This window comes from Brassica napus, chromosome C5 (assembly GCF_020379485.1).
Source record: "Brassica napus cultivar Da-Ae chromosome C5, Da-Ae, whole genome shotgun sequence".
NCBI classification, from domain to species: Eukaryota; Viridiplantae; Streptophyta; class Magnoliopsida; order Brassicales; family Brassicaceae; genus Brassica; species Brassica napus.
In genome coordinates, this window is record NC_063448.1 from 54,988,864 (window position 1) to 55,012,886 (window position 24,023).

At 34.2% G+C, this 24,023-nt stretch overlaps 5 protein-coding genes and 2 pseudogenes across 6 annotated transcripts; 5 read left to right on the forward strand and 2 right to left on the reverse strand.

The window, feature by feature from the left end:
* The first annotated feature begins 4,864 nt into the window (after positions 1 to 4,864).
* On the forward strand, positions 4,865 to 6,878 carry LOC106427417 (auxin-responsive protein IAA16). The gene is made up of 5 exons (XM_013868140.3): positions 4,865 to 5,218; positions 5,761 to 6,017; positions 6,092 to 6,227; positions 6,346 to 6,407; positions 6,490 to 6,878. Exons 1-5 carry the CDS (start codon positions 5,016 to 5,018, stop codon positions 6,525 to 6,527), a joined length of 696 nt encoding a protein of 231 aa, XP_013723594.1. The 5' UTR covers positions 4,865 to 5,015; the 3' UTR covers positions 6,528 to 6,878.
* A 1,954-nt stretch (positions 6,879 to 8,832) lies between these two features.
* Positions 8,833 to 12,794, forward strand: LOC106427383 (annotated as a pseudogene). The gene is made up of 2 exons (XR_007323957.1): positions 8,833 to 10,922; positions 11,303 to 12,794. The product of XR_007323957.1 is annotated as a hevein-like preproprotein (transcript).
* Positions 11,598 to 12,619, reverse strand: LOC106427390 (annotated as a pseudogene).
* A 1,965-nt stretch (positions 12,795 to 14,759) lies between the features above and the next one.
* Positions 14,760 to 16,619, forward strand: LOC106453090 (probable WRKY transcription factor 39). Its single transcript, XM_013895322.3, has 3 exons — positions 14,760 to 15,991; positions 16,073 to 16,198; positions 16,270 to 16,619. The coding sequence occupies exons 1-3, from the start codon at positions 15,297 to 15,299 to the stop codon at positions 16,415 to 16,417; spliced, it is 969 nt and encodes a 322-aa protein (XP_013750776.2). The 5' UTR covers positions 14,760 to 15,296; the 3' UTR covers positions 16,418 to 16,619.
* Positions 16,620 to 17,992: 1,373 nt separating this feature from the next.
* On the forward strand, positions 17,993 to 18,696 carry LOC106454350 (keratin, type II cytoskeletal 1-like). Its single transcript, XM_013896481.3, has one exon. It carries the CDS (start codon positions 18,008 to 18,010, stop codon positions 18,455 to 18,457), a length of 450 nt encoding a protein of 149 aa, XP_013751935.2. The 5' UTR covers positions 17,993 to 18,007; the 3' UTR covers positions 18,458 to 18,696.
* Positions 18,697 to 18,757: 61 nt separating this feature from the next.
* LOC106453094 (protein WVD2-like 1) lies at positions 18,758 to 20,845 on the reverse strand. The gene is made up of 7 exons (XM_013895327.3): positions 20,596 to 20,845; positions 20,004 to 20,223; positions 19,808 to 19,899; positions 19,638 to 19,731; positions 19,469 to 19,540; positions 19,292 to 19,402; positions 18,758 to 19,227 (listed from the first exon to the last, which is right to left on the reverse strand). The coding sequence occupies exons 2-7, from the start codon at positions 20,217 to 20,219 to the stop codon at positions 18,976 to 18,978; spliced, it is 837 nt and encodes a 278-aa protein (XP_013750781.2). The 5' UTR covers positions 20,220 to 20,223; positions 20,596 to 20,845; the 3' UTR covers positions 18,758 to 18,975.
* A 1,403-nt stretch (positions 20,846 to 22,248) lies between these two features.
* On the forward strand, positions 22,249 to 23,338 carry LOC125587665 (uncharacterized protein At2g34160-like). The gene is made up of 5 exons (XM_048758559.1): positions 22,249 to 22,493; positions 22,753 to 22,801; positions 22,891 to 22,953; positions 23,038 to 23,102; positions 23,192 to 23,338. Exons 1-5 carry the CDS (start codon positions 22,338 to 22,340, stop codon positions 23,330 to 23,332), a joined length of 474 nt encoding a protein of 157 aa, XP_048614516.1. The 5' UTR covers positions 22,249 to 22,337; the 3' UTR covers positions 23,333 to 23,338.
* Positions 23,339 to 24,023: the final 685 nt, after the last annotated feature.

Genomic DNA, 24,023 nt, shown 5'->3' on the forward strand with positions numbered 1-24,023 from the left:
AAAAAAATCATCGATTATAAAATTATTTTTATTGATTGATGCAGTTACATGAATCTATTGATGTATTTTTTTGTAGATTTAGACATGCAATCGTCTAATACAACTAGATGTTGATTGTTGGAGGAAGTGGCGGGACATGTCTACATCTTTCCTTTCCCGGACATCCCGGTTCGTACGGATTTACTGGTTGCGGGGGTGGACACGTGCCAGGACTACAGCCAGGTGGATGATCGCCACCACGTATTGGTGGATATCCAATAAATTTTCCAGCTGCTGGATTGCTGATCATAAACACACATGCTGCTATGAGTATTGCAACGACCATAACCCTATTTGTTCCTTTTAGATTGCTCATGATTTGTGTTGAAATTAGATGTTTACAGAATAGCTTATGGAGTGTTGTGCTAATTTGTATGAAGAGGGTTTTTATAGTGTGTAATTTTTTTGAAAAACATATCTATCTATATATATATTAAGAAGTGAATTTGCTTACTTGTTATCTTTTCTATGATTTTAGGATAAATCATTAATTTAATTATATTTTATTATTTTGATATCTATATATATTTATCATGATATCTAAGATAATTAATAAACATTAACATATTCTAACATTATATATACTATTATTTATAAAAATATATATATTTGTCAATTTTTCCATGATTTTAGGATAAATCACTAATTTAATTAATATTATTATTTATTTATTTTATTTTGATATATATATATAGATATATATATTTTTATCATAATATTTAAGATAATTAATAAACATTATATTCTAACAGTATATATACTATTATTTATAAAAATATATATTTAATATATACTAATCATGATATTAAAGACATTTAATTAATAAAAAGATATGCTTACTTATCATCTTTTCCATGATTTTAGGATAAATCATTAATTTAGTTATATTTTTTTATTTTGATATCTATATATATTTATCATGATATCTAAGATAATTAATAAACATTAACATATTCTAACATAATATTTTAGGATAAATCACTAATTTAATTAATATTATTATTTATTTATTTTATTTTGATATATATATATATATATTATTTTTTATCATAATATTTAAGATAATTAATAAACATTAATATATTCTAACAGTATATATATACTGTTATTTATAAGAATATATATTTAATATATACTTATCATGATATTAAAGACATATAATTAATTAATAGATATTAAAAATATCTACCTATAATATCATCATTACTTATATCTTATATTTAGTTTAAAATTTTAATTAATAATATTATAGCCAGTTTTTATGATTTTTATCTAAAATATTGATCAAATACAGATTATTTGTTTATTCGGTTTGATCGCTTAATAAACCAATGAAACCTTTATATAGTATATAAGTATACTAGTATATCTTAATTAATCGGTTTTATTGGTTTATTCGGTTTGACCACTTAATATATTGAACCATATTCATATACTGCAGTTTCTTAAAAATAACATTCATTCGGTTTATTCGAATATGGACGTCAAAACGTTACTTTTGTATAATTAAGGACTTATGTAATGGAAAATTTACACATTTTGAAAAAACAAGATTACAGATAAAGAGTGGTATGAGTAATTACGATTTATCGTATAGTGTTGTACTTGCCATTTGTTACATTGCCAATTGTTAGTTCTTTTTACTCTTATAAATGTGTAAATTTTCCATTACATAAGTCCTTAATTATATACAAAAGTAATCTTGTTAGTTAGTCCGTCCGGACTTACGACTATTGGATTTAATTAAGACCAGTATTATGAAATATCGCATTCATTTGATTCAGCATTAGAAGATGTAGTTAGAGCGCAAATTATAAAACCGTGGACACCACTTGTCTTTTTCTTTCTTCAAATTAAATTCAGTCATCTAAAATAGTTCAGCGAACGGAGATCGAGAACCAGATCCTAGAGCTCTAACTAAAAACTTCAAACTAAAGCTTTATAATCTAGACAAAGTACTTATCTTGACAATCTGGCTAGAACATAACACTGAGTTGTTTTTCTTACTTCTTCAGACGTTACATGAAACTAGCTTTTACCATTAAAAATGGATTAATTGACTACTTTATTTTGTTCTTGTTAAAAAAAAATTCAAGAGTTCAGGTTAGGATGGGAAGATGTTGCGGCGTCAAGGTGATCAAAGCAAGGCACTCACTATCCACATTATCCAATAGCTCATGCATTTAATACCTACAGAAGTCACACGGATGAAACACCGAACATGATTTCTCACTGGGGTCCAGCCCACACGAGGGTGCATCTCTATCTCTTTTATCTAGGGGTTGGTGTTTTCGGCCAACGTGGACCCGTTTATTTCCTCGACCAGGTCCACACACCTCTACAAGAATTTATACAAGGGAGGGATATATAAACAGTATCGTTTTTTTTATCAATTTGGATCAACTAGCCAAATGAAATTTAGCTTTAGCAATTGACAAATTAAAGCACGGGTATGTGGAGTTTTTATTTTTGGAATGTTTTCCAGTGTTTTCGAGTAATTTGAAGTATTTTGTAATTTATGACTCCTTGTCACTAAAATATTATTCTGCTGGCTATGCAATAATATTAGGTTAAATTAAATTAGCATGGTTTTCAGTATACTTTACTACTATATATATAGGTATCAGTTTTCTCACAGAAAAATCTTTATCATAAAATAGCATGGTTTTCAGTATACTTTACTGAAAATCATGCTATACTATATATATAGGTATCAGTTTTCTCACAGAAAAATCTTTATCATAAACGAACATTTTATTTATCCTGGTTTTCTTACATATTTCATTATTTATTAGTAGAGTCTAATGTAACTAAATCAAGTAACATCAGAAGTTAACCATTACGTATAACGAGTCACTATCTGGATTCAAATATTTCTATGTTATTAACAAAATAAATGTCAATTCTAAAATTATTTATAAACAAGCTTAAAAACCAGAAAATTTGAACGATACAAATTATTGAAGTATTACGTGTGGTATAAATTTCATCTATTTATTTTTATTTTTTAATATTTATAATACTCATTAAAAATGGTACGTTGGGAGTATTGTGTTTGTTTAATAAATGTTACTTATTATATATATTTATATAACCACGTATATATGTATATAGTACTTTCCCTCTAGATCAAGATGAAGTCATTGTCAACTTGACTTTCAATTTTTAGGTCAGATTCTTCAATCGTAATCATGCATGGGCATGATGATGTTTAGCAATAAACGATGTTGATGATCATTATATGCTTTTATAATTTGAATGAGAAATTCTTTTATAATCAAGCCAATATTATTGTGCCCCTTCTTGATTGTACTAATAACCATATTTTAAACACCCCCTTCCCCCAAAAAAAAAACTTTGACGACATGGGTGTATGACATGTTTTCGTCATATCACATGGTTGACCATTTAATATATATATATATATACAGTATATAGCAAAAACAAACTTGGAATTTCTATGTGATTTTGAAGGCTTTGTTTTCCTGTTTTCGTAATCGGGTGTAGTACAACACAAGTACATACTTATATCGAGATTTAAACGTGATGTGCACATTTCAAAACCTTTTTAATCTAAACATTGTAAAGAAACCATATATAATACCACTATCACATTACCGTATTTAAATGTTTGCAACAAAATAACGATTGATGTCTGATGAGAAACTGAAGTGTTTTATCGACTAATCCCCAAAACAGTGAAGTTTAAAGAGTTTATATATGTTTCCCTACAAGATTTGTACAATGTTGTTGAGATTTTGTGTCTAGCTTTCGTTCTCTCAACCAATAAATCGGTTCATAGACATTTCGCCTCGTAGAAACAGAGATTTCCTATGAAAGCCAGTTTACAAAAAAAAAAAGAAACAGAGATTTCCTAATATCTTTGCCGTCATTTTGCTACGTTTTTTCCGTATTTTCATAAAAGGTCAACTGTCTAACCTATTGTACTGTGTAGTTACTCATGTTTAATATAGCACTAGATTTATCCCAACATTATATCATATCCTAAGCATCGATCAGAAGGGAATGTTTGCTTATTACCTACATAGTGAAAGTCATCTGAAACTGATAAATGAATATTCACATTTACATGAATAAATATACCTTAATCTCTAGTTTTCCTTTGACTTCACAGTATTTTAACAAACAAGACAGAAGCACATGGAGGAACCATACTACGAAAACGCTATGGCAGACCAAGACTTTAGTTTATTTAAATTCCTTAAATTTTATTTATTTCAATTATTTTTGTCGGCATTATTATATCAAAATTATTAATTTGCACTAAAATAAGGCAAGCATATCACTTGTGAATGGCGGGCCCCATAAGAAAGACAACGAATCCATGGAATCAAAACACATGTTTGAAGCTGACAACTTTCCCATCTATGGGACCCACACTGTCTTAGCTGTCATTGTATTCTAATTTTAATTTAAATAGATATAAAAAAATCCGACAAAACACGCTTTTGTTAATATTATTGGTTTATCTTTTCTTCTGTATTGTTTCAATAAGATTAATTGCATTTTATAAACTAAATGTATGATTTAAAACGGATCAATTAAAGCACTAGATTAGAGAAATACAAAATAAAATAAGAACCTAAAAATATGGAACAGAGAGAAGAAAAACTGCGCCAACTTGGCCTTTGTCCATTGGCTTGGACGCAATTATTCCGGGAATGTGACGCCATTCATGACATCATTATCTCTCGACAACACTCTTTACGGTCCAACCAATCCCAGCATTCACGTGGCAGCATCTCACCCGTTCAAATAATAATCCACAAACAATGAATTTGATATATATTTTATACCACACACGATCCAATATTTAGCCCCTTGTTTCAAACACATCTCACATCCTTCTATTTCTCTCTCTCCTCCAACGTTTTAGTATTTGAAAGAATAAATCAAAAGAACCAAAAAAAACCCTAGAAACAAAACAATCTTTGTTCTAACCAGTATCAAGCAAGATGATCAATTTTGAGGCGACGGAGCTGAGGTTAGGGCTGCCGGGTGGCAATCACGGAGGAGACATGGCCATGAAAAATAATGGGAAACGAGGATTTTCTGAGACCGTTGATCTCAAGCTGAATCTTTCATCGACGGCTATGGATTCGGTTTCCGGAGTTGATTTAGAGAATATGAAGGAGAAGGTCGTAAAACCACCAGCCAAGTAAGAAACTAAACTTTTTATCTATATTCCTATTAATATGTGTATTCACGAATCACGATCCTCTAAAGTAGAAGTAGTGATATGGATGTAATAATTAGATTATCTGTGAACAGATTAGGAAATAGATAACACGAGCCGGTTATGGTTTATCTGAGAGATGGATAGGCTTTAACACGATGAATGATTACGCTAATTAGAGCAGCTATGCAAATTATTCTCCAGAGATCTGTCATTTTTTTAGTTTTACTCCATGTTTTCAACAGTTTTTACATAATATTATTTAAAATGTGATTAATAATAGCCAATAAAGAAAGCTAGGTTGATGAGTGTTCTGTCTGAAGGTTTGGTCGGGAAGAATTAAGAAAAATACAAAACATATGGAATCTTTACTTTATCTACGTAAACTAAATTAATATTTGGACAACTACATCCACCTAACATCCGACACGTGTTAAGCAACTAGATGATTTTAAATTCTTTTTATTAAATACGCTAATTAATATAATTGAAATTAACAACTAAAAATAATTACGGAATTTCAGGGCACAAGTTGTGGGATGGCCACCGGTACGATCTTTCCGGAAGAACGTCATGTCAGGCCAAAAGCCAACCGCCGGAGATGCCGCCGAAGGAACGGAAAAGACTTCCAGCAGCAACGCAGCCACTTCCTCTGCCGCAGCTTACGTGAAAGTTAGCTTGGACGGCGCACCGTACCTAAGAAAAATTGATTTGAAACTTTACAAAACATATCAAGACCTCTCCGACGCCTTAAGCAAAATGTTCAGCTCTTTTACCATAGGTAAATATAAAAGACGACAATATCTATATTAAAAACTTAAACTCGTTATTTAATCATCTTTACAAAAAATTCAGGCAACTGTGGACCACAAGGAATGAAAGATTTTATGAACGAGAGTAGGTTGATCGATCTTTTGAACGGATCAGATTACGTTCCAACTTATGAAGATAAAGATGGAGACTGGATGCTTGTAGGAGACGTACCGTGGGGGTGAGTGTTATTATAAGCTAAGAAGCATATATATATTATATGTTTACATACTTTAGTATTTTTTTTGTTGCAACTAAACACAAATATTTGCTTACGTTTCATTTGGATTATTTTTTAGGATGTTTGTTGATTCATGCAAACGCATAAGAATAATGAAGGGATCAGAAGCAATCGGACTTGGTTAGTATTTTCAATCCAAAATTTATTGTACACTCTTAAGATTATGTGCCCTTTTGTTAATACTATTATCAATTGACTGCAGCTCCAAGGGCATTAGAAAAGTGCAAGAACAGAAGCTGAGAGCTCTCAGAAAATGACCGGTTCGATCCGGTTGGATATCTCAAACCGAGAAAAGCCAAACCGGCTCGAAACTACTGTTACGAGCAGGGAGTTTGCGTATAATATTCATAAATAATAATTAATATTGTGGTGTATTACATTTTATAAATTCAAACCTTTTTGTTATATGTATAATATTATATACATATATATGAATATGTATATTAGGTGGCATCTATGTATTTCCGCTTTGAACAACTTTTGTTTTTACGCATTATTGTATTGTCTATATGGTTACGTATCCGTAAGACATCTTAATGTGTTACTTTGACGTGACAAAGTATCATTCACGTTTAGTGTATTACATTACTATTTTTCTTTCCACTGTAAAACTCATTTTGGACCTCTTTTCCCTTTCTTATTTGTTTTTTATAAGCGGATCGTTACATGACATGAAAATGTTAATGGTCGTAAACCGATAAATTAAATTTAATAATTTCTTCAATCATTTTCGTATGTATTTCCTAATTCCTATTGGTGTTGTTCTTGAGTATTACATATATCATTTTTGGTCTTTCTTCGTTGAACCACATATGACAACTTTAAATAGATCAAGGTGATGTGCGATAGTGGACTGTGCAAGAGCATGTGGATAATCCGATAATGTACAGTTGTTGGGGGACAATATATTACCAGTGAATCACAAATAAAATTAACAATGTCTTTAATATGCATGCTCCATTATTGATGATGTACGCTGTCATCCATCGCTTAAAAAACCAATACTACCTCCGTTTTAAAAAAACAATACTACCTCCATTTTTAAATCTACAATGTTTTAAAGAATTTTGATGTTCTAATATATAAGATGTTTTCATTTCTCTAGGTAATTTTTTATTTTATTAAAAACTGTGCAACCAATCATATTTAATAATCTATTTTGTAATTGATTAAATAACATTAATTTATATTTTTAATGATATTTTCTAGACAAAACAATGATTTTCTTAATATACGTGTTTTTACTTAAACATCTTATATTTAGGAACATAACGAGTAGATTACAACGATGATATTTGTTTTATCTATTTATCTATTTCTTGCTAATTTATCTTACTCTGGATTAAGAGCATCTCTAACTCCACTCCATAATTTACTGCAAAATGGAATGAGAAATGAAGGGATGAACAAACAAAAAACAAATTATTCACTTTTTTGTTTGTTCATTACTCCATTTTCCACTCCATTTTACAGTAAATTATGGAATAATGTTGGAGATGCTCTAAAACACCAAGAATAAATAGTAATTTAATTGTAAAACTAACCACATATATTTATTTGTAGAATTAGCCAACAAAAAAAGTTTGCTCAAATAGCTGTTTCAAAATATGTAGCTGCTTACAGACAAAAAAAACTGAGAATTAACAAGAGAATTAGGTTACATAAAGAGTAATGCGAAGATGGATTGGTTTAGAAGATCAAGAAGCTTTTGTTAATTAAATCAAGCGGAGTAGAAGAAATCAAGGTTTTGCTATAAAGTTCATAGTGAATGATGTATCAATTGAGATCAATATGTGATAGATCGTGAATATTCTTATGAGGATACCAAGTACCAACCAAGGCAAGCACCGTTACATTTCTTTCACTCGAGAGAAAAAAGGAGATTAGGTTAAACTATGAATTGAATATGAATAGAAAAGCAGAGATGATTCTTTTTATGTATATGCAATATCATAGTTTAAACCATTGCGGGAAAACATGGATAATTCTTGAATTTGGCAGATCTGGATTGTAGTTACAAATATTTTAATGAATCTAATCTATTAATTTATAGTCTTATTTTTTATCTACTTACAAATAGTCTATTAAACCATTACATTTAACTAGTTTTCCTATTATTTCTACTATACCTAACATAATAATTATTAAATATATACTCTAACCTAAAATTAAGGAACTTAATAACTAATCTATTTTTTTAAATAATTAGTTAAATTTTTATTAACTCTATTTTAAGTAAATAATCAATTATACTTTATTTATTAATATAAAAAGAATTATATATGCCTACTAATTCATATATACAAATTCACTTTAGTTCAAATGAAAGAAAAAAATTCTTTAAAACCCTCACCAAATACATAATAATATATTTTTTATACATAAAATACTAAAAAATATATTTTTTATACATAAAATACTAAAATTATATATATATATATATATATATATATATATATATATATATATATATATATATATGATAAAATAAATAGTAATAGTCATTAATATTTAATGATATAGTGAAACATGTTATTATTGATATTTTTATGAGTATAGTTTCACGGGCTATTCCAACACATATAAAATATTTATCAAATATAAAACTAATTGAACAAAACATAAAACATACTTTAAGTTAGGCTTGAGCGTTCAGGTACCCGTTGCGATACGGGTTGGATATTTGGAATTTTGTTTCTAATTTATATCACATCCTAGATCTCATTCTGGTAAATCTGTAAGTATAAATCGGGTTCGAATATAACACGTCGATTTTGCTTCTAAATTGTATCACATTTAAAATTCATAAAGTAATCATATATTATCCCAGTTCAGGTTATATGGGTTCGGTTATATCCGAAGTTAAATCCAAAATTAAAAAGTAAAACATAAGAAATAAATTTATTTATATAGGATTGGATATTTAAGGTACTTATTGAAGATTTAAATACTTATTTTTAGATATAATTTCAAAATAAATATATAATTGAATATTTTAAGTACATATTTATGTTTCATATATTTATATTTGTGCTTAATTTCGACTTTCATATCAGTTTTATGGATTTTTTGGATTTTCAGCTTTTCGGGTTGTCCGTCGGGTTCGACTGATAATACTTCGGTTCGGATATGTGGTGTACCACACTACAGAACCTATTCTGGGATTTATTATATTTCGCACTGGATATGGATCAGATACTTTTTGTTTGAGTTTGGTACGGACTTTGGATTACAGATTTTATACACAGATTTATTTTAAATGAAAAGAAAATACGATTATATTAAAAAAATTACCAAAAATTATCGTGCGCTCCGGTGAAAATCTAGTTTTTATTTAAAATGATGAGGCTCTTGTATACATTTATAGACAGAGACTTGAAGAGAGAGAAGAGAGAGAAGAGAGAGAAAGTAGATCTCAGTGTTGGGTTCGACGTACGGCCGGCGCGTGAGCGTGCGTGCCGCGCCGGAGCCCGTTGTCCTTCAGCATAAATTGTCCGGTCTTTGTCTCCTCCCCGTCGCCTCCGGCGTCCGCCTTGTCTAAGTTCTGGCCAACCACCACCCGTGGTGTCTCTGTTCTTGGAGTGAATACGCAGTTGCTTGGAGGTTATGGCGTGGTGAAGACGCTCGTAGTGTGGGTTTTGATTCCGGGAGATGGAGGCTTCCACAGCTCCGTCGCCGCCGGCTTTTGTTTCCAGGAGGTGGTAGTTTCTTCAGCTTCGCCGTCGTCGGCTCTAGTCTCCGAGGGGTGAAGGCTTCAACAGCTTTGCGTTGCTGCCTTTAGGTATTTCGTTGCGGTTCTTAGAGTTTGGGTTTCGATTATGGATCGAGTGGGTCTTGTTTGTCTCTCTAGTGTTGGAGCTTTGGCCTTGTCGGATGAGATCTCGAAGAGCGATGAAGCTCTCCGACGGGTAGACAGAGTTGGAAGAATATAGATGGTTTCGGCGGAGGCTCTGCGGGTTCTGAGCTCCGACGAAATGAAGTTGCGGTGATGTGATTCTGGCGGTGAGTCGAGGCGGGTGCGACGCGCGTCGTTTTGATGGCATAGATGCTCCCACGTGTCCAGCAACCATCTTTCTTGACGCGTGACTCGGCCGACGTCGCACGAGATTTTAATGTTTGGGCCGACGGCCCGGTTAATGGGTCCGTTTGTTGCCTTTTGGCTTTTGGGCCTCCGACCTTTTGATTATGTAGTGGGCCTTGAGCTGTGTACTCTGGGCTTGACCCGTTTTATCAATTAAAAAAAAACTATTGACGGAAAAAAAAAATACATTTATAGACAGAGAAAGATGCATATTAGACCACCAACAAAAAACTTATCGATCATGAAGACCGGACTTAGCATAACCATCATACTGTTATCATACACCGTGGCTACGGTGGCTGGTACGGACTTCCAAGCCGGAAGTCAGACTTGGGAAGCGGGCCTAGGATCCAAGGAGCTAGTGCGTTGAACATACGCGCCACCTACCATTTCTACAACCCTGAGCAGAATAACTGGGATCTGATGGCCGTGAGTGCTTATTGCTCCACGTGGGATGCTGATAAACCATACGCGTGGCGGTGTAGGTATGGCTGGACCGCCTTCTGAGGACCGGTTGGTCCTCAGGGTCGTGATTCTTGCGGCAATGCTTGAGGGTATGCGATTATGATTTTGTATATATTCTTTTTATTACTAGGGTGTGCGTTATATATTTATAACAAAATGATTTTAGTTACAAATATCACAAAAAAAAACTGCAATAGATAATTTAATATTGAAATTCGCTTGTTAATATATATTTTTCTTTTGAAAATGATATATATTTTATAAAAGTTCAACTTGTCCCTCTCGTATATTAGATAATATACTAGTACGAAAGCTTAATGACATCAATGTTAGTGTGTTAGTGAATTTGAAGGTATCATATATAAGCCGGAGTTTTACTGTAACTAATCAAAGCCGGATTTTTTTAAGGTAATCATAGACTGGTTTTTAAAATCCGGTGTGATGAACTTTTGGTTCTAAATTGATGGAGGTGAGGAACGTTATGACGAATGCAGTAGTAACGGTGAGAATAGTGGACCTTTTCAAAATATTGGATAACGATGGTGTTGGCTATGAACAAGGTCAACTCATTGTTGACTATGAATTTGTTGACTGTGACGATGAACTAATTAATCAGCCTGGTCATTCCAAAAACATCCTTGTTTCGGCCATTGATCGCGTTTGATATTAATCGTTTTAGAGGTCAAGATCTATCTACACTTTTTAATAAAAAGGCCTATGTTGTGTTGTTCTTGGTGGTTTTCGAGATACACAATCCAAGACCATATAAAAATATCTTTGGTATATACAGTTTATGAACAAGAAAGGCTTTATTGTTTCTTATCTTTTGTTGCCTTTACACAAAGTATATACACAACCATAAAGTGATTCTCTTACTTCCTATCCTTTAAAAGAAAATCTTACAATCACATATACACTTATCAATATGTCTGCATCACATAACATGCAACTGCTTGTGCCCAATGTCTCAATCTCTGCTTCACTTGTTGCGGATTGTCCCCTACCAAAAACATCCACCAAAACAACACTCAGTTTCATGACTTTGATCACAATGTTTTGCTTTATTCTTGGACAAAACGATCTTTAATGAATCTGAATCAGTTTTCTTAGGGCTACAAGGTATACTCATCGAGAAAACTGATGCAGATGCGCTGCTGCTACGGCTGCTGCTAGGTGAAGCCAGAGGTGAGAGGTGACGATTCACTGCAAAGTAAAGATCAAGAGCTGGTAATGTATTGCAAAGCTTTTGTCCTGCTTCTTCGTTGAAACCAAAACCTAGCTCAATGGATCCTTTAAGCTCGTTTAAATCCTCATCGGTTAGTTTCTTCTGTTCACTAAGATTGTCTGAAACGCGCATCTTCTTCTCTTGAATCATTATCATCTGACGTTTTCTTCTTTCCCAAGCAATGTCTCGTGGTGACTCACACATAGATAAAGTTGTTTCGTTAACCGTTGTTTTGGCTTCTGTGAGGCTACAGGCGTCGTTGCTGCCGTTCTGACCTCACGAAGCGCCGATGTTGAGACTGACAATGTAAGGTTTTCTCTTATTCTCACCATTTTTCATATATATCACTTGACGTGTGATACGAAGATGTGGCTTGTGTCTGCAAACTAGAATTCTTCTTTCTTGGTTCTTGTGGGTTTTGTTTAATGTATGTTCTTTGTGAGATGGCCGCGTGCGAACAGGTTACGCGGCCAACAAATTAAGAGGTTAAAGTGGGTCGGGTTGATCAGATATGTCTTTCTTTTTTATGCCCTTTTTTTTGTTAGGTTTTGCCCAACCCGACCAAATAAACTTTGAGGAGACTCGAAGTCGAGGTGCTTTAATGGAGGAAAGCAAGTTAGTTTCCACCATTGATCTATGCAATGGTTATAGTCGAAAAGCTGTTTTTCTCCATTGTTTTAATTTAAGGACTTCTTTGTTTAGATCAATAATCATACCAAGAAAAGAGTTTTAGACATTATCTTAGTCTATCTCAATCATGTCAAACTTTCACAATTTTTGAAAAAATATGGTTTTATAAGTTTCTATTTTTCGATAAATGAATTCTTGTTGCATAGTCTTTTTTAATATCTCAAACTATATGCTAAACATAGTTGTTCAAAGTAATCTTCTCCTCCTCCATGTATCCTCTAACTACTTCTGCTTCTCTTTCAGACAGAACAACAAAGAACGAGAAAACACCAACACCAGTAACCTCATTGCGTAGAAGACAAGCCAGACAAAACGATAAAATAGAAAGCGAAGAAGAGCGTTTGCTCAAGCTGCATTCATCTTTTTATCTTTATTTGTGCTTAGATACTTAATAGAATATCTGTGTAATGGAATTGATGGTAAGTTCCTAACAAGAATCGGATCCAAAGAATATTAGGATGTTCTGTCTACTCAAGCTGAATATTGACTTGCTATGTGATACTCCAAGGAATATAATGTAACGGTTTAGTATGGTTACAAGAGTATTTGATTACCATTTTTGAATACTAAAGTTTATCTGGAAGGAGTCTTGATAAAAGATAACCCATCCAGGTTTTTTAAAAACCATATTGAGATCTTTTGTTCTTTAATAGCCTCATGTTTGAAACCTACACATAATCATTTGACTAAAAGTATTTACTAGATTTATCATTGTGATGATCACAAAACAAGAACAAGAACAAGAAAAAACAGTAAAGAATCAAAAATTAAGAGTAGAAAAGTACTGAAATCTATACCGTTACACATTAAAAACAGAAACTCCTAAGCATTTGACTAACTATGTTCACTAGACTTATTATTGTGATGATCACAAAACAAGAAAAAAAAAACAGTAAGAAACAAAATATTATAATAGAGACGTGTTGAAATCTGTACCGTTACTTTGCCTTTAATTTTTAATTTAAAATGGATAAAGCAGGTGTGAACCTTGTACAGATGGCTCTGTTTTCTTCTCTCCTCTGAGACTGCGACGACCACCTCTCTGCTCAAATGTCTTTACTGTAATTACGCCTGGGCGTTCGGGTCTTTGGGTCGGGTTCGGACCAGTTTCTTTTGGATCCGGATCTTTTCGGATCTTAAATATTTAGATTCAATAGGTACTTAGAAATTTTCGGTTCGGGTTCGGATCGGTTCTTCTCGGGTCCGGATCGGTTCGGATCTATAGTTAAAATATCCATAAAATACCCGTAATTTTTCGGATCCATATCGGGTCGGGTTCGGGTATTTAGGAACTGAAAAGGACATGATATACCCAATTCCATCAACTTTAGTTGAATATTTGTCATATATATCTAAAATTTTACAAAACAACTTAAATGAAGCTATTAATAATTCAAATAAAACATTTTAAAACTCTAAATATTACATTTTAAAGTTTTATATTACTTAATAAATGTTAAAAAATAATAACAAATGTTGTTAACAAAAGATATTTCAACTAAATCATAAAATAATATATATAAAATAGAACACAAAAACATCATAGTTTTAGATATACATGTTTTTAAGTCGGGTACAAATCGATTCTTATCGGATCGGGTCTATTCGGGTCAGTTCTTTTCGGATCCAGGTCTATTCGGATCGGTTTCTTTTCGGTTCTGGTTCTTTCGGGTAAAAAAAATTTAAACCCAAAAAATACTTGTAAATTTTCAGTTCGGTTCCGGGTTGGGTATTTTTGGGTCGGTTCCGGTTTGGTTCTTCGGATTCAGGTTAAAATGCCTAGGGCTAACTGTAAACATTGTTTACTCTTTTTTTTTTTTTTTGAACACAAAACATTGTTTACTCAACTTTAGCTTTTGTCTGTTTGAAGATTATGAACTTCTTTTAATATTTTAAAATGTGTAGTGGGTGTGGTGGTGGGGGGATTTTTTTAAGTAAAAAGAAAAGTCTAACTCTACCCCACCCACAAAGTGGAGAAAGCAAAAGTCATAACCTTTGACACTTTTTCTCAACCCATCTCTATCTCTCACAAACCAACAAACAACACAGGAACAATCTTTCTCTTTTGTTTTATCCTAATCTCCCCTGGGTCATTTCTTCTTGCTCATTATCTAATTTTATCCTTAGGGTGTCTCAAAAGGTTCTCGTTTTCCTTTCATGGAGTTCTTTGTTTAGTTTTCCTTCTTATGAGCTAACCTTATATAGACAAAAGATCTCATATTTTTGCTCTTGAATTGAATTTAGTTTCTATTTTACTCAGTACTCTTCCTGTGAAGTGATTTGGAAAGATTCAGCTAGTTGAGGAAGGAACTTATGGTGATTGGTTTTATCATAGAGTGTTTAGGTGTTGAGTTCTTGATTTGGTCTAATTAGCTATAAATGTTGCATTCTTTTTCATGTCTTGTCTGTTTAGATTCACCAGGATTTGGAATTCAGGATCTTTTGTTGTAAGTTGTAAACTCCATCTAGGTTTGATGTATGATTCTCTTGGCTCTCTAGTTAAGACTTTGGTGTTAAAACTAGTTTGGGTGGAAGAAACTAAAAAAACATGGAGGATGTTGAAGCTGCTAGCAAATTAGCTATAGAAAGCTGTTATGGAGTCTTAAACCTCTTGTCACAACAACAAACCAGCAGTGATTCCAAATCTCTAATGGTTGAATCAAGAGAAGTAGTTTCCAAGTTCAAGAGAGTAGCCTCTCTTTTAACCAGTGGTTCAGGTCATGGAAAGTTTAGAAGAACCAACAACAAGTTCAGTCCATCTTTTCCTCAGCATATCTTCTTGGAGAGCCCTGTTTGCTGTGGTAACGAAGTGAGTAGTGATTACACTCAAGTTCTTGCACCTGAGCCTCTTCAGATGGTTCCAGCCTCTGTTTCTTATGATGACGTTGACCCAAGACACCAATTGGGTCACCCACTTAGCCACCAAATGTGTGTTGAGAAGTCGTTACTGGAGTCAAAGCCACCGCCCTTTCGACCTCCTTATCAGTTAATCCACAACCACCAGCAAATAGCTTACTCTAGGAGCAATAGCGGTGCAAACCTGACGTTTGATGGATCTGGTAGTAGCTGCTATACACCTAGTGCATCAAACGGATCAAGATCGTTTGTATCATCTCTTAGTATGGATACTAGTGTGGTGGACTACGATAGGACCTCGTTCCAGTTAACCGGATTATCCAGGAAGATGTGCTCTGGTAGTTTGAAATGCGGAAGCCGAAGCAAATGTCATTGTTCCAAGAAGAGGTTGGTCATGTTCTTTGTAGCAATGTGACTTTGTCAACTGTGTTGTATCTCTTTTGTAATGGTTTTAGAGTTTGTTTACAGGAAACATAGGGTGAAAAGATCAATCAAGGTGCCTGCAATCAGCAACAAGATTGCAGATATTCCTCCAGATGAGTATTCATGGAGGAAGTATGGTCAGAAACCTATCAAGGGCTCACCACATCCACGGTATATATATATATATATATATATATTCATCTTTTTTTTGGTGTCAATATACTCATTTGATTCATGTGCAGGGGATACTACAAGTGCAGCAGTGTGAGAGGTTGTCCTGCAAGGAAGCATGTGGAGCGATGTGTAGATGAAACTTCGATGTTAATTGTGACTTACGAAGGTGAGCATAACCATTCAAGGATATTGTCTTCGCAATCAGCTCACACATGATGGAATCAGAGTCAGTCACTGCCTGTCCTTTTTGCTGTCTACTCTTGGATTTGAAGAAGAATGATTTTGGATTCAAGAAACTAGTCTTTGTAGTGTTAGCTGTGGTTTGCAATTGTATATTCCACTTTGACATGAGTTGTAAGAGCGTTTTGTGAACTTGGATTATGTGGCAATACCGACAAGCATCAACAATTTGGCTTCAGCTTAGCATTTTCTAACTTAACCAAATAAGCTTAATTTTTAGTATAGGTAGGAAGGCTGTTGTTGGAGATAATCATAAAGTTAACTTGGCGAACAAGTTACACGAATCCTAATCGAGATATGTTTAGGAGAGTTAGTTTTTATGAGTTTAGGAAATTTAAAGTCTATATAAGAAGATGCAAGAGTTTTAGAGATTGTGTTTTGGAGTGATTAAGTTTTGAGTTATTTTCTTAAGCTAATAAAAAGAGTTCTTTATTGTGATCATATACAATTTTTGAGACTATATTTGGTATCAGAGTCAGGTTCATAGAGCAAGATAAGTTAAAAGCCTTACGATGGGAGGATCTTTGTGTCAGCATAATGTTCGCTGTCAGGAGGAGACGAGTGTGTGCAAGTTTGGGACCTTGAGTAGTAGCTTGGTAAACAACACACATGATAGCTTGCTCCTGTTTAATCTCAAAAGCTGTCAAGTACAAAGAAGGGCTCTTCATCAGATTACTTCTTCTCTAACGTTTTGTGTCTGTGGTTAGAGAGATTACATGTATTGTTCATATCATAGCCTAAATTATGTAAAAGTTGAAGCTGGACACTTCATCTGTAACAAAAGACAAGTTTTTTTCTCATTTAAAAAAAAGCTGTTACGACTTGAGGAATTAACAATGAACAGCCAAAGACATGTTCAAAAAATATCCAAGTTCCATGATCTGCAACAAGAAGGCCATTCATTTTAAGACAAACCATTACATACTACAAGAACACTTGGACTCACAAATGAAGACCAAACTTTGCTTTGTCATTCCGTTTCTAACTCTCATTGCGTTTCCTCTGGTGTGATCACGAGCTCAAAGACGGATATGATCCTTAACAACATAAATCTCAATAACAACATTCCACCAAGAAAACAAAAATTCCACCTAGTAAAAGATATTAACATTCAGTAGCCAAAGACTTGTCCAAAAGATCCTCAAAGTTCCATTTTTCTGTAACAACAAGCCATCATTTGAAAATTAAACTAGCTGAACTCAAAGTAAGGCCAACCAAACACCAATGCTTGTTGTTGGCTAGACTCATATCTCATAATCTATATATCCGTTTCTGGGAATCAGAATGCTTTATATAAGTTGATAGCTTCTTAGACGGAGTGATTAAAGAAGTGGCCATGGTTTAATCACTCATATCTCATAATCTATATCCGTTTGCACTCCGTCTTCTTATATCCGTCTTCAGAGGTTGGAGAGATTAAGAAGACCGAGTGATTAAAGAAGGCCCATGGTTTAGGTTGTGAATTTTGGAAGGAGGGCGGCTAAGATAAGATAACTTAATTTAAAGAAACTATCTCTAAGAAATTCGTTAAATTACGTTTATACCCTTTTCTTACAACCTGTATAAATGAAGAAGAAACACGGAAGTGGCAGAAAAAGCAAAGAGACAGCAATTATGGGTTGTCGGAAAGCATTTTTGCTTCTATACTTTCTATTTTTAGTCTATCTCCACCACAACCACTCTTTTCAAGCGATCTCCGCTGCTCCAAATCATGAATCGAAGCCGGACGGTGAAGCTTTCGCTGGCAAAACGGCGGATTTATCTGTCGTTGTTAAAAAGGGCGGTGGAGGCGGCAGAGGCGGCGGAGGTGGCGGTGGACGTAGTTTTGGTGGAGGCGGACGCAGTTTCGGTGGAGGTGGAGGCGGAGGCCGCAAAGGTGGAAGAGGAGTGATTCCGTTAGTTGGCGGTGCTGCTGCTGCTTCCCACCACCGTGGCAAACATTCAAGCGGTGGTCGGGAAAGTGCTAGCGTTTGGTTTGGTTTATTGACTTTACTCGGTTTGGTTTTGGGTTTTTAGGGTTTACTTATTTTAATCGCCGGTTTAGGTTAAATGTTTGATGTCGGTTTTGCTTGCTACTGGTTTGCTCTCTGGATATAAACACCACTCGGTTTGGTTTTGGTTTTTTAGGATTTTTATTTATTTTGATTGCCGGTTTAGGGTTAAATGTTTGGTGCCGGTTTTGCTTTCCACTGTGGTTTGCTCTTTGGATATATCACAAGTTTGTTAGAAAATTATAAAATTTCTCTTAACCGGAACTTAATCCATCAGTAATCGATTGTAAAATATTTTGTTTGATTAATCGGAAAACACTCAAAATTATACAAATTTTCAACATTAGGAGTTTTCTTCAACAATCAACATCAAAGTTTCACGTTACAAATAAAAATCCGAGAAAGACGGTTACATTGTGAACCAACCACATATACCGGATATAACCGAAAAACAAAGAGTCTTTGTTTTGAATTTTAAATTTTCTCCAGTGAGATCAAAGTTAAACACAGACCAACGACACAAATGCATCAATCATCGTCATTTCAAGCCTCACAAGCTTCTTCCAAGGACTCGTTGACTGGTTTAAGCCCACTTTTACCCTTGCCTGATCTGGAGCGAGGGCTGTCGTGCTCAGCATTGGTGATCTTGTTCTGAACTGTTCCGGTGCTGTGTCGGTTCCGGTTAGATGCTGTCTTCGGCACCTCTTCACGGGACGAGGACGAGCTGACTGCGTCGCTGCAGCTCTTTCTCCGAGAAAGGATGAGTTTTGGCGACTTGGGACGGGTCAAAGGCACCTAGAAATATACATAACATAAGCTACTTTTGTCACAAGAACAAACATATACGAGTTAAATATACCTTCTTGAGTTCAGGTTTGGCAGGAGGCGCCTCGTAGTAGAAGTTGGGGACAGGTTTAGCCTTGAACTTGAGATTTTTTCTAAGTTTTTTCAACGCTGCTTCTTGTTCTTCCTGCAAAAAAACATTGAATTTACCATTTAGATTTAGAAAAGACTGCATCAACTATATGGACTTTACCTTTTGCCTTTGTTCAAGCTCGTTCCTTTCGGCTTCAAGCGCTTGGTTTTTCTCCTCAAGCTTTTGGTAATACTAAAACCACACAAACCCCACAAAAAATGATCAATTAATAAACATAAAAAAGTAGACTTTATATTAGTGAGTGCAAAGGTGGAAGATTTTTAGTTACCTCTTTGCGCTGCTCAGCACGCTGAGCACTCCTAAACGTTGGAGCGCTTCCATGAGTCACTCCGGACTTGGCCCTCCTCAAGGAAGTTGCCACGCTGTGAGTTAATAACGTTAAGGAACATTATACATAAACAAGATAATGATCAAGTGATAGAGGCAGGCAAAGCATACGAAGAAGCAATGGAGACATTATCATCTTCATCTACATGCTTCTTGTTCTCTGGTTGCAAGGGCTTCCTCACCGGGAGAAGAGGAGCATCACACTGCAGACAGAACATTGAACAAACAGGTAAAGTCACATCATTTACACCTCTCAAACTAATTACAAAACATAACGTCGTTTGTCTGAAATGAGTTTTTTTTTTACCTTTGGAACTTTAGGGGTTTTAGGCGAGTTTTGAGCTCCAGTTTCAACTTTTGGTTTATTCTCAGAACGAGAATCCTCCTCGGTGCATTCCTTGACTTCAATCTCTTCCTCAGTCTCAGATTCCGCAGCTGCAGCTATCTTAGGAGCAACGTGAACCCTACCGCTTGAAACGCCGGCGTTTCGGTCCATAAGCACCTCAACAACTTCTCTTCCCATTCCACTACGGAACGGAACACAAAACAAAAGAGTCTCTTTTTTTTACACAGATTTCCGAAGACCCAATTCAATTATGTAAGATCTCAATCTTTATAAAGGTTACAGCTTTATAAAAGTTAGATTGGTTAAGGAACAAGGATTGGTTCAAAGAGATAAAGAGAGAGTCGCAGAAGAACAATTCAAAAGTGGAAACCAACACGCATTAACAAACCCAGATGGAGAAATAGTCAAAATTTTTTTTTTTAAATGTGAAATTTGAAATCCAGGTGGGAAACGATAGAGGAGATTCTTAAGGTTTTGTGAACAATTTTATAGAAAAGAATCAGACTTTCAAGGAAGAACAGGGTGACAAAAAAAAAAGAGATTGTTTTCTTACGAGTCTTGTGTGGGACGGGGGAGAGATTCTTGTGCACCACCTCTGTCTCCGAACGCCCGTGAGAATTTTGCAGACAAAATTTGAAATGAATGTCTTTATCCAGACCAAACTTGTCTCCCTCTCTTTCTCTCTCAAGAAAAAGAAGAATTTCTATTGGGCGGTGACTATTTTGGAGATGTGTTTGATTTGTTAAGCTGTTTGGTTATTTATTGGTTCAAAATTTATTTATTTTATTATAAAAAATGAATTTTGGCGCTTTACATCACTTTGATAATTAGTTTCTATATACTCTATAAGATTCATTCATTTTCATGCCAATATTTGAAGAAATATATTCACCCTAAATATTGAAAAGCTCTTAGTTTATTGAAATAAATAAATCCTTACTTAGTTGATTAGTTTCGTTTTTTCTTTAAATGTATAGTTAGTAGTAGTATTCTCATTCTCTACCGTCAATACTTATCTTGATATAAAAGTTTCATTACTATATTATTTCTTTAATTTCTTAAATTTAATTTTCTTTTAAGGATATCTAATAAAGCTGTGATCACTTGGCAATAATAAAAGTTCATGACTAATTGTCTAGAAGTAAATTTACCAAATCTAAATAATTATCTTAATCTAGATGTATTAGCTTGAATCCAGATGTGTAATCTTCTTTGTAATCAGATCCACTATAAGCAACTTCTAACAACCCAATGAAAAGGAAATTCAAACTAATCATACAATAACTATCACGGCTTTGAAGCCACAAGAAGGAATAAATACCAATGTGACAATGTTACTCGTTTAAAAAAAATGTTTCCTGTCCTGCAGTTCAAACTTCAAGAGTAGTCCATACTTTCCCTCGTTGCTTAGTTTAAATTCTGCAGCTTTGTTTAAGTGTTGAGGTTGAATATAGTATGGCGTCTACCATTGTACCTAGTAGACCATACAATTTGTTCTTAGACTTTTAGTACATGTTCTTATGATCTAATCATTTCAATGCTCATGATAACAATATTTTTTACAAACATAAACTAAACGAGTGTATTTTCACCTGTTTGAATTTTTTCATTAGATAAACTTTATGTTGGTATATTAATTATTCATTTGAATGACGTAGGACCCACGTTGCATTGGAAGAACGTAGGACCCATGTCACAACTCAAAATCAGATTATCCTTTGGCGGCAAAATTCATACTGGGAAAATATAAAACAAAAGACAAATCGGTCAGTTGGTCCAACAAATTGGTCCCGAATAAGATTTTGCCTACGAAAATGCTAACCACCAACGAGATTGGTCTGTGCATTGTGGATATGGACCACCTCGTTACGAGTGATGTTGGAGACCATAATAAACAAAGACACCATGCATATTCACTAATATATGTAGACCATCGTCAAACAAGAATGAATGTGTGTAACCAAATCATTCATTCACACTCGATAATCCAGTAATAAAATAACATCAGGCCCATACGCAACCGCTAAAGACCTCACAAAAATCGGGGGCAATATCGTAATTTCAAAGCATTCGAAGCGAGATGAACCAATCCGTCTTTCGCTCTTTACTCGGTCAACAAACCAATCGAAGACGAACACGTGTCACGTTTTCGTTGGTCACAAAGAGCGCGTCAGGTGCTATATAAATGCCGTTACGCCTCGTAACGGTTTTCTAATTTTCCAGAGTAAACCAACCGAAACGATCACAGAGAACGTTTCCCGCCAGCGAGAGATAAGAGTGAAAGAAGAAATAGTGATGGCGATGGAAGTAGCGACACCGGCTCCGGCACCGATCACCGCACCGGAGAGAAACATCATCCTCGCGCCGGCGACTGTTGAGACTCACAAGAAGAACAGGATCCAAGTCTCCAACACGAAGAAACCTTTGTTCTTCTACGTTAATCTCGCCAAGGTATGGTAGTTTCTTCACCGGATCTACGATTTGATTAGGGAACCGTGAGATCCGCTTGATTGTTGATCGTAGATAGTTGAACACTGATTAGTATACATCATTCTTCGCCTGGAATTTGAGTTTGCTTGCCAGATCTTGTTTTCTAAACCGTTTACTGAATAGTTGAAGTGATGATTCATGATTGATCTTGAAACTTTTGATGGATTTTTGATTCTAAAGAGAGAAGTTGATTCGTTTGATCATTTGTTCTCTGATGCAGAGGTACATGCAGCAACACAATGAGGTCGAACTCTCTGCGCTTGGAATGGGTATTGATTTTAACCATGACTTTATTTTCTTTACAAATTCTTAAACTTACCTTTCTCTTTGCGTATTGAACTGTTTGCTTTGTGCATAGCAATCACAACTGTGGTGACCATCTCTGAGATCCTGAAGAATAATGGATTGGCTACAGAGAAGAGTACGTAGAAACTCTCTTTAGCATCTCCTCTGTGGAAAAAAAAGATTTCGTCTAATTCAAGATTCTGTTTTCATCTTTGTACAGAAGTGTTGACATCGACTGTGGGAATGAAAGACGAGACTAAAGGAAGGATGGTTCAGAAGGCAAAGGCACGTCTCTTCTTTAGCATCATCATCTTCAATAACTTTTGACTTCTTGTTTTACATTCTTTTGGGGTTTGTTGTTGTGTGTTGCGCAGATTGAGATTGTGTTGGGCAAATCAGACAAGTTTGACTCTTTGGTGCCACCTGTGACCAACGGCAAAACGCCGGAGGAGGTAGCTAAAGCAGAGACGGAGGCTGCTGTTGAAGTACAAGAAGCTGCAGCCACAGAGGCCTAGGACGGAGCTGGCTCAGAAACACCACGTATGAAAGATCAATTTTCGCTTTTGTTTTGCTTTGCTTTGCTTTGTTGTTTTTGTTTCTTTTGTGACATATCGAACATAATACTCAATAGATATGATAGTAGTTTGTTTAGGAAAATACTACTCTAGTATTCTTTGTTTGAGGAATATATTTTTCTCCCAAACATTCCAATGATATATTTTCTCATTTATTTCTTCTTAATAGTAAATCCCAATTATAATATTTAAGTTTTAAATTTTACTGTTTAGAATTTAGTAATTAGTGGATGAGGATGAGTTTATAATTTTTTTATAAATAATTTTAAACATTTATAAATAATTTATGATAGTTAATTTTTTTATTAATAAAATTAAGGTATTTATTAAAATGGTAATCATTTAAATGTAAATTTTAAAAGTTAGAACTCCTTCTAAATTTTTAAAGAGTGTAATGATAAAGTAAAATAATGATTTAGAAGTTACTACTATATCATACATTAATTTTTAATTTCTAAATATCCAACACATATACATTATTCTTTGCAAAATGATATTTTGCATTTGAGATCTCACATTAAATACTAGAGTTATACGTTTAATGAATAATAAATTATTAAATTTTTATTAGCTAATAGAAATTTAAAACATATCTCCCATCTTCTTTTTATAAATGGGAGAAAGTCTAAAT

Bases quoted from the DNA above. Each gene is read 5' to 3' on its own strand.
- LOC125587665 (XM_048758559.1), top strand. From the start codon at position 22,338: ATGGCGATGGAAGTAGCGACACCGGCTCCGGCACCGATCACCGCACCG. The intron at 22,802-22,890 runs GTATTGATTTTA...CTTTGTGCATAG, and splicing joins ACTCTCTGCGCTTGGAATGG to CAATCACAACTGTGGTGACC. The intron at 22,954-23,037 runs GTACGTAGAAAC...ATCTTTGTACAG, and splicing joins TGGATTGGCTACAGAGAAGA to AAGTGTTGACATCGACTGTG.
- LOC106453094 (XM_013895327.3), bottom strand. From the start codon at position 20,219: ATGGGAAGAGAAGTTGTTGAGGTGCTTATGGACCGAAACGCCGGCGTT. The intron at 19,541-19,637 runs GTAACTAAAAAT...GTGTGGTTTTAG, and splicing joins GTGCTGAGCAGCGCAAAGAG to TATTACCAAAAGCTTGAGGA. The intron at 19,403-19,468 runs GTAAAGTCCATA...GTTTTTTTGCAG, and splicing joins AGCTTGAACAAAGGCAAAAG to GAAGAACAAGAAGCAGCGTT.
- LOC106453090 (XM_013895322.3), top strand. From the start codon at position 15,297: ATGGAGGATGTTGAAGCTGCTAGCAAATTAGCTATAGAAAGCTGTTAT. The intron at 15,992-16,072 runs GTTGGTCATGTT...GTTTGTTTACAG, and splicing joins TGTCATTGTTCCAAGAAGAG to GAAACATAGGGTGAAAAGAT. The intron at 16,199-16,269 runs GTATATATATAT...ATTCATGTGCAG, and splicing joins AAGGGCTCACCACATCCACG to GGGATACTACAAGTGCAGCA.
- LOC106427417 (XM_013868140.3), top strand. From the start codon at position 5,016: ATGATCAATTTTGAGGCGACGGAGCTGAGGTTAGGGCTGCCGGGTGGC. The intron at 6,018-6,091 runs GTAAATATAAAA...CAAAAAATTCAG, and splicing joins GTTCAGCTCTTTTACCATAG to GCAACTGTGGACCACAAGGA. The intron at 6,408-6,489 runs GTTAGTATTTTC...AATTGACTGCAG, and splicing joins ATCAGAAGCAATCGGACTTG to CTCCAAGGGCATTAGAAAAG.
- LOC106454350 (XM_013896481.3), top strand. From the start codon at position 18,008: ATGAAGAAGAAACACGGAAGTGGCAGAAAAAGCAAAGAGACAGCAATT.